The 16,759-nt window shown below is 40.4% G+C and overlaps 1 protein-coding gene across 1 annotated transcript in view; it reads left to right on the top strand.

The window, feature by feature from the left end:
* The window catches only part of PDGFD (platelet derived growth factor D), a 178,171-nt gene extending 172,646 nt beyond the window's left edge, over positions 1 to 5,525 (top strand). Inside the window, 1 exon segment of the mRNA XM_060179823.1 lies at positions 2,977 to 5,525. Coding sequence (XP_060035806.1) covers positions 2,977 to 3,105 — 129 coding nt within the window. The 3' untranslated portion in view covers positions 3,106 to 5,525.
* The last annotated feature ends 11,234 nt before the right edge of the window (positions 5,526 to 16,759 follow it).

Here is a 16,759-nt window from a genome sequence, read left to right as displayed (position 1 = left end):
ATTTCTCTCTGTCCTATCCAACAACAATGACAACATCAATAACAACAGTAATAAGTACAACAATAAAACAACAAGGGCAACAAAAGGGAAAATAAGTAAATATTTTTAAAGATTTAAAAAGAAAAAGAAAGGGGGGAAAAAAGCAGGCCTCTGCTTTATTTCCTGGTGTGCTTTGCCACATATGTGAGCTGGCAGTGGGATAGAGGAGAGGTAGGAGAAGGATGAAATAAGAGCCCATTCACATCTGTCGCAGACTTGTGCACTGGTCTATATCACCCACCACACTTCCCCAGGGCGTCTCTTTAAGCAGCTAGGATGGTCCTAACATGCTGTTGAACTCTACAAACAAAAGTTTTTATTTTATTAACAAGAACAGGAGCTAGACCACATGGAAGCAAATCCTGGTTATAATAATACTAGTGAACTTTTTTTTTATCTGTCCTTGCCTTCCAGGTACTTATACTTGAATTAATGGAGAAAATGCATAATAAATCATGTGAAATTGAGTGATACCTATTGTAAGTGTAGTAGAATTTCAGGAGAAAATTACAATAATGCAATTAATTATTCAAACTGTTCATTTGGACTAACCTTACTAACATCAAGTTATTTTGCTTCTTAGCACTCACTCCCTGGTGAACTCCCTTGTGTTGTTTCTCTAGTCCCCAATTTTGCAACTCCAAGGTATACTTTGGGGCTGTCCTCCAGATGGGACTCTGCTGTGCTGCGTTAGCTGAGTCCAGCTTCCCCGGTATGACTTCCCTTAGATAAGTGCCATGAGTTACTTTCTGCCTCAACAGATTTGCAAGGAGCAACAAGACTCAGTGCCAGCTCAGAGGGGCTGCACAGACTAGGATGCGGCGGTGCTGAGGACACCCAGCCGATTTTCCCTAGTAGATGGTTTGGTCTGATTGAAGCCATTAATGCAAAGATGAGGAAAAAAATTGCTAAGATGAACAGTGCACTGCAAAAAGCTCTAGGGGTGCCATGAAGAGCTATACAGTTGTTGAAAGCAAGACTAGATCACAATAATTTTCACCAACGGCCAACTTATACCAAAGAAAGCATTTAAGGTTTTCACTTGGGGGCCAGGCGGTAGCGCAGTGGGTTCAGCTCACATGGCACAAAACACAATGACCGGTGTAAGGATCCCAGTTCCAGCCCCCAGCCCCTCACCTGCAGGGGGGTCGCTTCACAAGCAGGTGAAGCAGGTCTGTAGGTGTCTGTCTTTCTCTCCCCCTCTCTGTCTTCCCCTCCTCTCTCAATTTCTCTCTGTCCTATCCAACAGCAGTGGCAGCAATAACAATAATAATAATAACAGCAACAAAAACAGTAGAACAATAAGGGCAACAAAAGGGGAAAAAATAGCCTCCAGGAGCAGTGGATTTATATAGTGCAGGCACCGAGCCCCAGTAATAACCCTGGAGGCAAAATAAATAAAATTTTCACTCAAGTTCACAGTGGGCTCAACATACCTTTTAGACACCAACAAAAACTGTAAGTGTGTTAAGGAAGCACTGACTAGGGTGTGCCCCTAGCGAAAGGAAAAGTCCTACTCCCAAGCTGAGTAGACTCTGGACTAGGTGTTCACTCTCTTTTAGGATCTTAGTTCTCAAATGTCCAAACGTGAGTTAGGAGACCACTTCTCGTATGCGACAGTATTTGTCTGGGCAAGTGGAATAAATAGCGTAAATTCTTGGAACACTAAAATATTACATAAGTATATGGTGTGGTGCCATGATGACAGAGTTTCAAGTGCTAAAAGGAAAGTAGAACAAAATAAAAACAATAAAGATTATCAAGAACCAGTGGGTGTAAAATCATCATAAAAATAAATTCACAGTATCTGTAAAATTAGGTATGTAATTATCTAAGTATTTGTGCAGATTTGACTAATGTTTTACTTTAGTAAGGGCCACAGGACTGTAGCTAGGAAGGAGATTCAACTTCTCATTAGAGTTATAGTTTGTGTGTGTGTGTGTGTGTGTGTGTGTGGTGTTTGTGTGGTGTGTGTGTATGTGTGGTGTTTGTGTGGTGTGTGTGTGTGGTGTGTGTGTGTGTGTGTATGTGTGTGTGTGTGTTTATAGGCTGGGAGATAGCTCACTCAGTGAAGCACATTGACTTGCTATACGTGAGGACCCGGATTTGTCTCTGGAGCACCACACAGAAGTGTCATACAAAAGGGAAAGCTTCAGGGGCAGAGTAGCAAGACTGTAGTATCTCTCTCTGTCTCTCACCCTGTATTTGGGAAAAATATATTTAAAAATAAAAAGAACCTACCAAGAGCAGTGACATCAAAGCAGAAACAAAATCATATTGAAGCGTGATGGCAAAAAAAAAAATGTATCTGGATGTATTAGTTTTAAGAAATTGATAATGTACTTATAAATTCAAGCATGTTGAGTTGATACACAGTATACAAAGATTATTGAGGAGCCTAAACTGTTCTGAGCTGTAGAAGATATTTTATCTTAACAAACGTGTCATGAAATAGACACATAAAAACATAAAGGTCTTCATCAGGGTAAAATTATTCACATCAACCAAGCATTTAGTTATATTGGCAGATTGTGCCCATGTGTTTGTTTATTGTCCTATTCACAGTGGCCATTAACATTCCATAGAGCTATACTTACCCATAACACATGCTTTGGTCAGAAAGACTGTCTACAGCATTTGGGGGCAGAAACTGGCACATAGAAAGCCCTAAAAAAAACCATCGGTAAATGACTGCTAGGAAACTCAGGCCGTCTGGTGCAGCAGAGAGATGATGGGGAGTGGGTCACTACTCTGATCATTGGACCCCTCTGATTGTAGGAGTTGAGGGCTATAGAATATTGACAAGTCTTCCACATTAGCAAGAGAATCATTGGACTCTCAGGAGGGTGAGAACCAGCTATCATAAGGAGAAATATGACCTCTTGTTGAATCACAAATCCCAGGACTGTCTTAACAGGAATATGCTTCCTGCCCTAGGTGTTGAAGTTTGAGCCTGGCCATTTCAGAAGGAGAGGCCGGACTAACAAGCACATGGCTCTCATTGACATCCAGTTGGATCACCACGAGCGGTGCGATTGTATCTGCAGCTCAAGACCTCCTCGATAAATGAATACATACGTACTCAAATTAAGCACGAGAGAGAGACCCTTTAGTGTCAGAAGGAAGGGTGTGTGGTAAGAGACCCTTCTCCCACCCGCAACCAAACATTCAGAGCCTGCAAAGCAATAAATACAAGTGGTTGGTGAGTTTCAACTTAGCTTTGTTAGCGCTGTGGCAAGTAGCCAAGTGTCTTCCTTTCCATATCCAGGAAAACAGGATTGCATTTAATAATAGTGCCTGAGGACATGTGTATGAATTCATGTCGATGTGTAAATAGATCCGATGGTTTAGTCTGTAAGCCAAGTGCACCAAAGCTTACCTGTGCTTTAAACCTTTTGTCAAAAGAAGGAACTTATTAAATACATGAAGCATGTCTTAGAAGATTCAGGAGATGCATTTATTTTACTTCTGAATCAGAATACAATTTCAGATCTTGCTCTCCCCGCGAAAACACCTTGTGTATTAAAAATAACTAGATGAACTTGTCTTATGGTGGATCTTAGTTGATTCTGAAAAAGGGGAACTATGGTTTCTAGGGAGGAGGCAAAAATCTAGTCATTTTCCCCATGAGATGTTTTACATGTTTAACCTATATAGGCAGTAATCACCTGTGTACCCATAAAGCATGCCCTAGTAACATAGGTGCTTTAGAAGTTGTCATTAAGTCTTCTTTTTATGGTTTTTGCTGAGGCATGCTAATTCATTCAACACCAGTCTCAATTTTTTTTCTTCAAAGGGTTTGTTGTCATAATCCTGTAGGAGACAATATATAAGCTATCGCAGGACTTTTAAGCTGTCTTCTTTCCCAAAGCCCCTCCACAAAGTAAATCCTTTGGATAATGGCATGGAGACTTGCAATGAGCCAGTCAAAATGGTTTTGTTGAAATAGCTGAGTTGTTGAAAGCCCCCAAACTGAGCATTGAAGTACTGACATAACTGGAAGTCTGGTGGAATCATTGATAGGACCCATATTTAATAATGGATTCAAACTCTCCAAACTGTGCTAATTAATATTGTGTGTCTTGCTTTTGTGCCCCTGTCTCTTTGATAGACAGATGTGGCTTCACAGTGGCATTTTGTATTTGACAAGGCATCGTGGATTATTTATAACCTAAAAGCTTTTGTGTAGTACCACAATCCAATTGTACTGAAGCAAACCCATAATCAGATCCTCACCATTCTGAATCCCTGTTTCTAAGATGAGTGAAATTAGATCTGGGAATATTGTTTCTTCCTAAATCTGTAGAGCTCATTCTAAGAAGCCACCCTGCAAATCATGACAGCAAAAACTTGCACTCCTGCTCTTCCACTGGAAGACTGTTTTTACATTGGTGGGTATTATTGGCATTTAGAGTGACTTTTCCTCTCTGGCTCCTTAGTGTTGCTGTTAAAGGAGACTGGCTCCATGAGTAGGAAGTGATTCATCACCCTCCAAAACAAGACTCTTAAAAAGAGCAGCCCTAAACCCAAGATAGCTCAGAGGTAGCTTAAAGAAAACCACATTTTCCCTTCTGCCTTCAAAGAGAAAAGAAGAACCTTGCTGAGCCCAGTGCCATACTGACTACAACCAGTTTGGGTGAGGGCTATGTGACAGGAGCTTGTTCAGATAAATGGCCTAAAATTACTTGGCTTTCTAAGCATGATGCCCTCAAGACCAAGTCCTCAAGTGTCCTTGCAGCTCATTTCTCCTCAGCTCTTTGAGATGAAAGGCCAGTGCTTATTAAAGATGTACCTTCAAAACATCCCTCAAAGCAGCCAGTGTTTTGACCTCAGAGGATGAGTGGTCAGATTAAATGTTCTAGTGTTTGGTTGTCCAGTGTCCCAGCACACAACCAGAAATTGCTGAAATAGCCGAGGCAGCCACTCAAGTAATCAGGAACCACTTGCAAGGCGCCTATGAAAACATCATCTTCCTGAACCAAAACCAAAATGTGTGTTACATCATTCCAGCTTGTTGTTGCTTTAAGAACGAAAAATAGGAATGTTCTGCCCAGTTTTCAGTCAAACTTCCCAGGCTGCAATAACCAAGATGGCTTTCATCTAAAACCCTATTTGTACATTTTATTTATTAGCTGAAATATAAGCAGGCGTATTCACTCCCTCTTCCTTTCTCAAATGTTTTAATAAAGCCATTCTTTGTTTATCTGTTATCACATTCCCAACATGTAGCCAATAAGCCTGTTTCATTGCTATCAAAGGAATAAAATCTTGCCATTTCAAAACAAAACCTAATACATGTTTCTGTATGACTCACTCACTCACCTGGAAAAAAAATTTCTTCAGTATGTTGTTAGAGGACAGAACACTGTCATAAGTAGATTTTTTGTCATATCAGTAACACGCGGCATGTTCCTCATAGTATTTTCTATGCCAAATGTAATATGCCTCTTATCTTCATGAAAAATAAATACTGCTTTTGAACATGACTCAGCTACTCCATTATTTAACATTTAGTTGCAGTTTTAAAAGGTGTTTCAAACGTTCATTCACAAATGCACAGCGCTATTTGGAGTGACGGAGTGGTTGATTCCTGACAGGCTGCCGCAAAGTAGCAGACTCTGTCCTTGTCCCAGAGTCTGGGGAGGAACAAGGAACTTGCCCTTTGTGTTGCTGCTGTGGTTGCTCCTGTGTTGGCTTGCTATTTTTTTAATATTTACTTTATTTCCCCTTTTTTCGCCCTTGTTTTTTTATTGTTGTAGTTATTATTGTTGTTGTTATTGGTGTCGTCCTTATTAGATAGCACAGAGAGAAATAGAGGAGGGGAAGACAGAGAGGGGGCGAGAAAGATAGACACTCATAGACTGGCTTCACTGACTGTGAAGTGACACCCCCCCCTCGGGTAGAGAGCCGGGGGCTCGAACCAGGTTTCTTACGTCGGTCCTTGTGCTTTGCGCTTTACCTGCTGCACTATAAACTTTTTTTTTTTGCCTCCAGGGTTATTGCTGGGGCTCGGTGCCTGCACTACAAATCCACTGCTCCTGGAGGGCATTTTTTCCCTTTTTTTGCCCTTGTTGATGTTATTGTTGTTATCGTTGTTATTGTTGACGATAGGACAGAGAGTAATCAAGAGAGGATGAAAAGACAGAGAGCGGGAGAGAAAGATAGACGCCTGCAGACCTACTTCACTGCTTGTGAAGCCACCCCCCTGATGGTGGGGAGCCCAGACTCGAACCAGGATCCTTACGCCAGACCTTGAGCTTCGTGCCATGTGTGCTTAACCTGCTGCACTACCACCCAGCCCCTGGTTTTTATTCTTTAAGTGGTTCAGCAAATGTCCAGTGTGTCCATATCTTCCTGAGGTCCTATAGTAGAGAATGAAAATGAAAATTTGTAGATTAGTGTCCACGCTTGAAATGCTAGGAAGTGCAGCTCTTTTTATTGACAGCTCTAATAAAATACACTAAAATATTCACTGGTTTTTATTGGCAGTCCCTCAAATTCTGTTGCTTTTAAAGATCAAGTTAAAAATGACAAGAGACCTTTAAACGTTAGCACATGGCGATCTAAATGTGGCAGGCATGTACAACAGATAAGCAACTCCTTAATTTCAAATGTTATGCTTGCTGCTCATAATATAATTCTGAATTTTGCAAGCTAATTTGTATCTCTTTGAAATAAATTTTATTTCTCTGGAAATCTCCAAAAGTCCTTAAGCAGTTGACATTAGAAGAAAGTAAAGATAAGTTCACAATAAAGGTTAATGTACTCTGTAGTGCATGTTGTATGCCAAATAATCTTCACTTTCTAATAAGAACCATTTGTCTCTAATTAGATTAAACTACAGAATATTGGTTTTAAGGCTAACTGGTCAGGAACCAAGTGTTACTCATCTTGTCAGAAATACACGTTATTTTTTTAAAAAACAAAGTTGCTGGACTCTGTTCTCAATACCCTATCACAAATTTGTCCTTCCAGTACAGTCTGTCCTTTCTTTTTTACCCTTGCTATTTCCATATTCCTTACCTTTCTCTCCATTTCTACCCACAAATCTTTAGTCAGAGGGAATCAAAATCTGCCTCTGGCCCCTGCAAGATAGCTCACCCAGACATAGACTTTGCTTTGTCAAGGGAAAAAAAAAAAATACACTTGAGCCTTGTTCTCATCTTGCTGGAGGAAGCTCTGGTGCTATAGTATCTTTCTTATGACATGTGTAAAAGGTCAGATTGGAGCAGTAAAGCCTTTACAGGGACCAAACAAATAAATAAATATGTCTGCTTTTTGGGAAAAGATATGTTAATAAGTAACTGTTTTGAGAAGAATAAGGTGTTTTGAGCGGATATTCCCCAATATTATGCATTTTGATGCAAACTGCAGAATATGGTGGTGGATAATTGTTGATGTCTATCCAAGGAAATAAAGCCATACTTCAATATGGAGAAAGCCAACAAAATTAAATGTTTTATGTTTTCAACAACAATAAAATGTATTTAAGAAGCAGTCTGCATGAAGCATGCTTTGTGTTTACAATACAAGAGCCTCAGAAATGAAGAAAAATAGGGAGAAATCTTATAGGTAGGATAAACAGAAGTAACAGATTCCCTCAGCATAATACATAAGATAAAACGTGGATAGTGGAGAACAGAGTGAATGGCACAAAGGAAGAGAACCTGCAGTGGGACAATTGGGTATGTTTGAAGGGAGATAAGCACCAGCTTTGTGCAGAGTTTTATGTGGAGGCTAATAAAGAAACTAGCCAAAAAGAAGCTGCTGGACCTTCTGAGCATAGTGCCAACTGCAAGTGTCTTAAAGCAAAGAGAAAGTTAAAAGGTCTGGGTATAGAGACAAACCTGCTACTTTCTGGGCCTAGGATCCCTCATCTAAAAGGTGGATAGTGTAAAGCAATGCTATGTCAGTTAAGTATTGAACTCAGATAGGTAAAATGCTCTGTAGGACCTTGAAATAAAAAACAGACACACTCAACAGAATACAACTGAGAGACTAGTATCAAATCCTCACAGTTAACTGATATCCAAGGAGTCAAGAGTATAGAATGAGAAAAGGAAACTTTCCTCAATGAATAGTGCTGGGTAAACTGAATAGCCACATGCAAAAGAACAAAACTGGATTACATTGTCATGACCTGCACAACAGTTAACTCAAAGTGGATTAGAGACTTAGGTGTTGGGCTTGAAACCTTAAAATGTATAGAAGAAAACATAAGGAAAGACATTGCAAGATTTTGATTTTAATAGTGCTTTCAGGCATTTAACTCTGAAGTTCAAGTAAATACAAATAAACAAATGCAACCATGCCAAACTAGAAATATATATTCACTGAAAGTCAGTATCATTAAAATGAAAATTCTAATAAATAAAAAATATATTTGTCTATCACATACCTGACAGCTATTGTTCAAGTTTTACAAAGAACTCAACAAAACAACCCCATTGAAAAGTAAGAAGAAGGAGATCATAGATATGGGGAAGACTATCTTAGAGTAAGAGTAGAGGGTCCCAGAAAAAAAAAAAGACAACAAAATGGAAAATAAAAAGTAAGAAGAGCCAAATAGATATTTCACACACACAAAGAAAAAAACCCATCTAGATGACCAACAGACAACATGAAAAAAAAAACTCAATATTACTATCATGCTAGAACAGTAGTAAGATACTATCTTACAGAGGAAAAGAAAGCTTTGTGCACTATTCGTGGGAATGCAAACTGATCCAGCATCAATGAAAAACAGTATGAATGTTTTATTTTTTCAAAGTATAGATTTACCATATGATCCAGAAATTTCACTCATAGTTATGGATATGAAAAAAACACATAAAAATAACTTGACAAGATATGTGCACAGTTACGTTCATTGAAGCAATATTTACAATAGCCAAGATACGGAAACAATTTGGATGTCCAGTATCCAATGAGCAGAGAAGATGCAATGTGCACATACTGGGCTGTCCGGTATCCAATGAGCAGAGAAGATGCAATGTGCACATACTGGGCTGTCCGGTATCCAATGAGCAGAGAAGATGCAATGTGCACATACTGGGCTGTCCGGTATCCAATGAGCAGAGAAGATGCAATGTGCACATACTGGGCTGTCCGGTATCCAATGAGCAGAGAAGATGCAATGTGCACATACAGGGATGTCCGGTATCCAATGAGCAGAGAAGATGCAATGTGCACATACTGGGCTGTCCGGTATCCAATGAGCAGAGAAGATGCAATGTGCACATACTGGGCTGTCCGGTATCCAATGAGCAGAGAAGATGCAATGTGCACATACAGGGCTGTGCGGTATCCAATGAGCAGAGAAGATGTAATGTGCACATACCGTTTCACATCTCCCCAAGTAAGGCGTCAGCACACCTCATCACTCTCACCAAATTGTCGTTTTCCTCCACCATAGGACACTGGGCTCCAAACCCCTTTTCAGCACCCTTCTGCCTCCTTCCTTTTATGCCATAATTACACTGAAATTATCCACAGTTTGTTAATTCTCCTTCTTTATTCATTTTCCTTGTTCTTTAAGCCCCACTGATGGGTGAGATCATCCAATACTTATCCTTCGCCTTCTGACGTATTTCACTTAGGATGACTAACTCAGTTATGCAGCAAAAGACTTCATCTTGTCTTATGACTGAGTAGTCTTTAATTGTGTGTATATAGCTTCTTACTATTTTTTAAATGTTTTAAATTATATATATATATATATATATATATTGCCTTCAGGGTTAGTGCCTGCACTACAAATCCACTGCTCCTGGAGGCCATTTTCCCCCATTTTGTTGCCCTTGTTGTTATTGTTGCCATTGATGTTGTTGCTGGATAGGACAGAGAGAAATCAAGAGAGGAGGGGGAGAGAAAGATAGACACCTGCAGACCTGCTTTACTGCTTGTAAAGCGACTAATCCCCCACCCCCCTGCAGGTGGGGAGCCAGGGGCCTGAACCAGGATCCTTAAGCCAGTCCTTGCGCTTTGTACCGTGTGCGCTTAACCCACTGCACCGCTGCCTGAATCCCCTGTTTTTATATTTTTAAAATTGTTTTATTAGATAGGACAGAGAAATTGAGAGTGGAGGGAGAGACAGAGAGTGAGAAAGACACCTGCAGACCTGCTTCACTAATGGTGAAGCTTTCCCCACCCTGCAACTTGGGAGCAGGGCTTTGAACCCAGGTCCTTGCATTTGATAGTACCTGCACTTACATGGGTGTACCACTGCCCAGCCCCAAGTTTTGTATTTTTTATTAGTGATTTAATATTGATTTACAAGACTTAAAGGGTATATTTATTTACATTTATTTATTTTCCCTTTTGTTGCCTTGTTTTTTAACATTATTGTGGTTATTGATGTCGTTGTTATTGGATAGGACAGAGAGAAATGGAGAGAGGAAGGGAAGACAGAGAGGGGGAGAGAAAGACAGACAACTGCAGACCTGCTTCACTTGTGAAGCAATGCCCCTGCAGGTGGGGAGCCGGGGCTCAAACCGGGATCCTTATGCCGGTCCTTGTGCTTTGCACCACGTGCACTTAACCCACTGCGCCACTGCCCAACTCCCGACTTAAAGGGTATAATTAATAATAGGGGTGTAATTCCATATAGTTCCTACCAACAGAGTTTTATGTCCCATCCCCTCCATTGGAAACTTCCCTATTTTCCATCTGGGAGTATGTACCAAAATTCTTTTTTGGGGTACAGAAGGTGGGAGTTCTGGCTTCTGTAATTGCTTCTTTGCTGGACATGGGCAATGGTAGGTTGATCCATAGCCCCGGCCTGTTTTTATCTTTCCCTAGTGGGGGAGGGCTCTAGAAAGGTGAGGTTCCAGGAAGCATTGGTATGGTCGTCTGCCCAGAGAAGTCAAGATGGACTCATAGTAGCAGCTGGAAATTGGTGGGTGAAATGCAGTAAGATGTAAAGCAAGGAAATATGTTTAACAGAAAGAGTAAAGTAGGAATAGAGCAGATGAAATAGGGACCTGAGGGTAGAAGGATAGCTTTCTATCTACCTATCTGATATGGGGCATTTGGGTTGCTTCAAAAGCTTGGCTATTAATTATAGCATTGCAATGAACCACAGGCATGCATAAATCTCTTTAGGTAAGTATTTTTGTAAGTTGGATTTTCAAGATTATTTTCTTGGGAAAACTAAGAAGGCAAGATAGACCAGTTTTAGGAGCCGAGATCACATCTCTCATCCAAAGTGTGACTGGGAGTCACCCATATAGGTGATGTTGATGCTGAGAGAAAGTAAAGAACAGAACTCAAAGTAACAAATGCATTATATTCAAGCTTGGTAAATACTTGAGGATGAATCAAGTGTCTGGCCCGATACTGGACATAGCAGATTTAGAGGACAATAAACCAGTCATGTCTTCTCTTCTTAACAGCCTAGAAAACGGAGGGCCAATATTAAACCAATAATTAAATAAATTCTTTATTTTATTCATAGAAAGCAAAGGATTAATTTATGATGGCATTAAAATGTAGAATTTAGATTAAATACAGGGAGGAATTCTTAAGACAACTGACAATGGATCATGAGCAGAAGTTGAATAATTATTGGCAAGGGAGGGAAGAAGTAGGAGGAGAATAAATCAAGATGCTCATATTATAGCTGAAAATGTGACTATATTGGAGAAATATTTTGAATGATTAAGTGTTGGTAATAGAATGGGTGTTGAGAGGGAGATGAAGGAGTAAGACATGGAGTTTTACTAGATTTCTGGCATAACTGACTCGGCATACAGAGATACCATTTATTAAGGTGGAGAGCATGGAAAGAGATTTACAATAGGTGAAATATTCATTATGAGAAGCTAAAGCCAAGGGGATCGTTGGTAAAGCCAGTTGGAGAAATTAAACAGACAAGACTGGGCCAAGTCTCAGAATAAAGGTCTGGGAGTGAGAAGTCCATGTGGAGATTGACTAGCATGCAGATATTCCAAGCCACAAGAAGGATTGAGTCACTCTGGGGAGGGTAGAGATTGAGGTGGGAAAGGATTGCACTCAATTGAAAAGAGTGTAAAAATATTATGAATGTCAGAGGAAGAAGTTGTTCAAGAGATACTAGGCAAATTGCATCTAGCAGTGCAGAGTATGTATAGGAACATCTAATGATCTTATCTTTCCAGAGATTCTTGTCCCTAACCCCAGCTTTCACTCCATCTCTGAGAAAAGATCTCCCTGTCTCTTGTGGCAACTGTCCAGTGGAACTTTTTGCCATAGTGGAAGTTCTGTAGCTTTACTGCCCAGTGTTAACTACATGTGACAGTTGAGCGCTTGGAACATGACTGGCGTAGTTGCTGACTTTTTCAGTTCAGTTCACTGTAATAATTTGCATTAAATGTAAATGATCACAGTGACTTGTAGCTACAAGTTCACTGAGTGCATCTAGACATCAGACATCACCTACAGAATTGATGCCACACTAGCTACTACAGTCACACACACACACACAGAGAGAGAGAGAGAGAGAGAGAGTAGCAGCAGCCTCTGACACAACGTGGTATGTTCAATCTCTCTCAGGATATATGGAACTGAGAAGAAACTCTCTTTGATTATTTGAATGGTCAATGTAGAAATCTGTGGTTATTGGCAATCAGGTTCTGTCCATATAAAGCAGAAATCCAGAGGAAGTCACAGTGAAGAAGAAAGAGTGACACCAACAGGCAGAGAGCAGACAAGTCCTGGGAGCTCCCAAGGTCTGGAAAAGTCCTGCTCCTGGATTGTCTCAGAAAGAAGGTAAGTATGAGATCCTGTAGAGAAATGGGAACTATTGGGTAAAATGGAGATTTTGAGTGAAAACAACTTTTTGGAGAAGTTGACAGTGGAGATAGTTCTGGCCTATGGAGTTAACTATGGCCTTTCAATTGGGGATCCTGAATTCTGGGAACCTCTGGTTACATTTTCATCAACTGACCAATATGCATGTGTGTTCCTAATGAAGGACACCTTTTTTAATGTTTGTTTGTTTACCACTGCTCTGCTCTGGATTATGGTAGTGCCTGGTCTTGAACTTGGGACTTTAGAACCCCAGGCATGACAGTCTTGCATAACCACAATGTTATCTCACCAGGCCTAACATATTTTATTGATTCATTATCCTTGAACTCATAACAGCAGCACCATAGTTGATGCCTAACTGAAACCTAATACACCTGTTTTCACAAGTTGCATCACCGCCTTTCTCACTTAGGAACATCACACAGGGTGCTAGCAGTCACCTGGAAGGCCATTTTAAGCCATGAAATCACCTAAACAGCACAATAGTGTGAAAACCATGGCACTAAATAGACCGCAGGAAGATGACTTGTTTAGAGTATGAGAAATGAAACCAAAGGGCAGGGTGTCATTCTGTTTGAGTTCAGCTGAACTATGACTGCTAGAAAACTCAAAATGTCTATCACTCAACACATGTCCATGAATGACCCCCCCAAATTGCTGTGTACATTGCTTTGGGAATCATATAAACCTCTTAGGGAGTCATCAATTTTTGCAAATACAAAAGCTGCCGATAATGAATATAGACAATCATGACAGTACTCATTTATTGATTGCTTACAGTGAGCCAAGAATTTTTCTGGCATTTACATGGATTTAATTAATTTTCACAAAAACCCAGTGACAAGTGGGTTTTATAAAAAATTAATATATTTAAAACTTTTATAATAAAGTAATGCTGTCATGCTTATTGTATTTCATAAAGATTAAATGGAGAGACAAATGATTGGGTTAACTTACCCAAATTCAGCACATAGTAGACTTCAGACAGTTCTGTCACTGGAATCTTTAATCGCACTGTAACCCCAGCTGTCTGAGTCCTTGGACAGAAGGCAGAAGTAAAGCATTTCTTCACAAAGCCATCTCACCTACAGCCACAACCTTGGGCCCTGAGGTCATCAGTGAACACTCTCATCAAGCTTCATCCATTTAATTCACTATAATTGAACATTCACTGTAAGCAGGTTCAACTCTGAGGACCAGCGATAATGAGCTAGTCAATAAATGGCACATGCTTTAGTTCTCACGGAGTATGCACCGACGTAGAGATAAAATAAAAACATATAATTTCACATAGGGAAATTACCTGCACACCAAATACAATCTAGGCAGGGTATTATATAAATAAAGAAGTGAAGGTCAGTGTGGTGAATTCCCTATCCTGCATACACACATACCTAAATGAGGACACTGGATACAATGGAAAACTCTGACAAGAAATAAGCAGATGAACCAGTGAGCTCTGCTGGAAAATGCATTCTGTGGGTCAGAGAAATAGCATTACTGGTCTAGGAAAAGGCATCCAGGCCTGGGGCTCGGAGGTCCTTAGTTCAATCCCCAGCACCACCCTAAGACAGAGCTGAGCAGTGCTCTGGTAAATAAATAAATATACAAACAAAAATACAACTTTCCCTCTTCTGATAACTGTAGTAGGGAACAAAAATCTTGGGCCTAATCAGCAAATACATTAATTGAACAAAAGGAGGAGGAAAAGACCATTTTGGTCAACTGTTTACCTAGGATTGGACTAAAACAAACCAGAATGATTCTCTGAATTCTATACCTCAAATTTACCCAATTATATTCTATGGGAACTAATATCATTTTCTCTTTGATTCATAGAAGGAATTTTTTTTTCCTTTAGTAGGCTGTAATGAAATAGAGCTTTTCCAAAAGACTGAGACTAATAGGAATTTCTTTTTCCTTCTCATAGAAATTGAAAATACTAAAAGCCACAGAGCTATGACTACTATAGTTCTAAATCAGATCCTAAGCTAGGAGAAAGGAAGCAAGGAGAGCTTAATTATCCTTATGATACCATGCTTAGAATGTATCCAGTGTGTCCATCTAATATGTTTTTCATACATTTGCTTAACTACTGTTTGACAACCTACTATATTTCTTGGGTTTTTTTTCTTATTCCAGGGTTATTGCTGAGGTTCAGTGCCTACACTATAATCCTCTGCTCCTGGAGGCTATTTTTCCCATTTTGTTGCATTGTTATTGCCCTAGTTGTTGTTGTTATTGTTGTCATTGCTGTCGCTGTTGTTGCATAGGACAGAGAGAAATCGAGAGAAGAGGGGAAGACAGAGAAAGGAAGAAAATGACAGACACCTGCAGACCTGCTTCACCACTTGTGAAGCGACCCCACTGAGGATGGGGAACCCCGGCTCAAACCGAGATTCTTGTGCCTGTCCTTGCACTTCACTCCATGTGCACTAAACCTGGCACCTTACCTACTATATTTCAGTCACTGTACAAGATGCTAGGGACATACCAATGATGAATATATTCTTGAGTTTTCCCTTGTGCTACTTAAAATCTTAATACTGAGAGGTAGTAAAATACTCACTATCTGAAGTGACTTTAGAACCATAGGGTCTGGGGCTGTGTGTTTCCTCAAAACCAGAGATTTCAAGCTCAGTTCCACTGCACTTGACACTACATAGCTGTGTGTTAGATGTGTGTGTGTCTGTGTGTGTGTGTGTGTGTGTGTCTGTCTGTCTGTCTGTCTGTCTATTGGGGTGGTGGAGAGGGTGTGTTTGCTGGTGTGCATGACAGTTCTGGCCTTTATATTTCACATATAGGAGGCACTCTTCCCCCACAAGGGCCAACCAGAATATCTCTTCAGATAGTGGGAATATTGCCAAATGTCCCCAGCCAGTTACCACCTCCCCACCATGTAATAATCACTGACTCTGGAGAATGATATTGGCCACAAAATTCTGACTTCTCTGGGCTCTCCTTTGCCAAACAGTGTTGCCAGCAGAGGAGACTAGAGTTAACTTGGATATGGTTGTCCAGCCATATCAGGTGTAACAGGGATTAGAAGGCAAAAAAAAAAAAAAAAATCCCTCAGACAGCCTTTGTAACACAAGAGTAAAAAGAGCAACAAGTACAGACTAGGCTATTCATCTATTTCTTCAACATTCATGCTATTCAGTGTCTGCTCCTGCTCTCATATTCAAGCCAAACACAATTACAGGTGTTGGAGGCAGTGATGAGCAAAGCAGATAAAAAGCTGTGTCCTGGAGTGAAGTTCATGGTGGGAGGAGGCAGGTACATTCCATACAGTTTATGAGAAAGCAGTAAAGGCTATGGCCTTAGATTCAGGAAGCAGGGGAAGGGTACAGCAGCAGAGGAATGCAGTTATTTTCTCCAACCTCCAGGGCTATAGTTGTGGCTTGGTGCCGGCATTACGAATCCACTGCTCCTGGCAGCCATTATTTCCATTTTACTGGATAGGACAGAGAGAAATTGGGAGGAGAGGGAGAGATACAGAGAGAAAGACACCTGCAGATCTGCTTCCTGTTGTAATTTTAACTTAATGGGGGTTTGGGGAGCTGTGGCATGTAAAAGGGTTCATAGCGGGGAGCTGGGAACGGGTTTAAACAATACAAGGTTTATTAGGGCATTACAAAAGCATGGGACAAGGGGCCAGGTGGTGGCGCACTGGGTTAAGCATACACATTACAGTGTGCAGTGACCCATGTTCAAACCCCTGGCCCCCACCTGCAGTGGGAATGCTTCATAAGTGATGAAGCAGGGCTGCAGGTATCTCTTGAGTCTTCCTCTCTATTTCCTCCTCTCAATTTCTCTTATCTCTATCCAATACTAAATAAATAAAATCTGTTTTTAAAAAAGCATGGGACATATATTGTAGATACACAAAATAAGCAATTATCATCAGGGGTTAAGAATACACTAGGCCATC

The sequence above is a fragment of the Erinaceus europaeus genome, chromosome 20 (genome assembly GCF_950295315.1).
Source record: "Erinaceus europaeus chromosome 20, mEriEur2.1, whole genome shotgun sequence".
Classification (NCBI taxonomy): Eukaryota; Metazoa; Chordata; class Mammalia; order Eulipotyphla; family Erinaceidae; genus Erinaceus; species Erinaceus europaeus.
The sequence above is the reverse complement of the archived record's forward strand: the minus strand, read 5'-3'. Positions and strand labels throughout refer to the sequence as shown.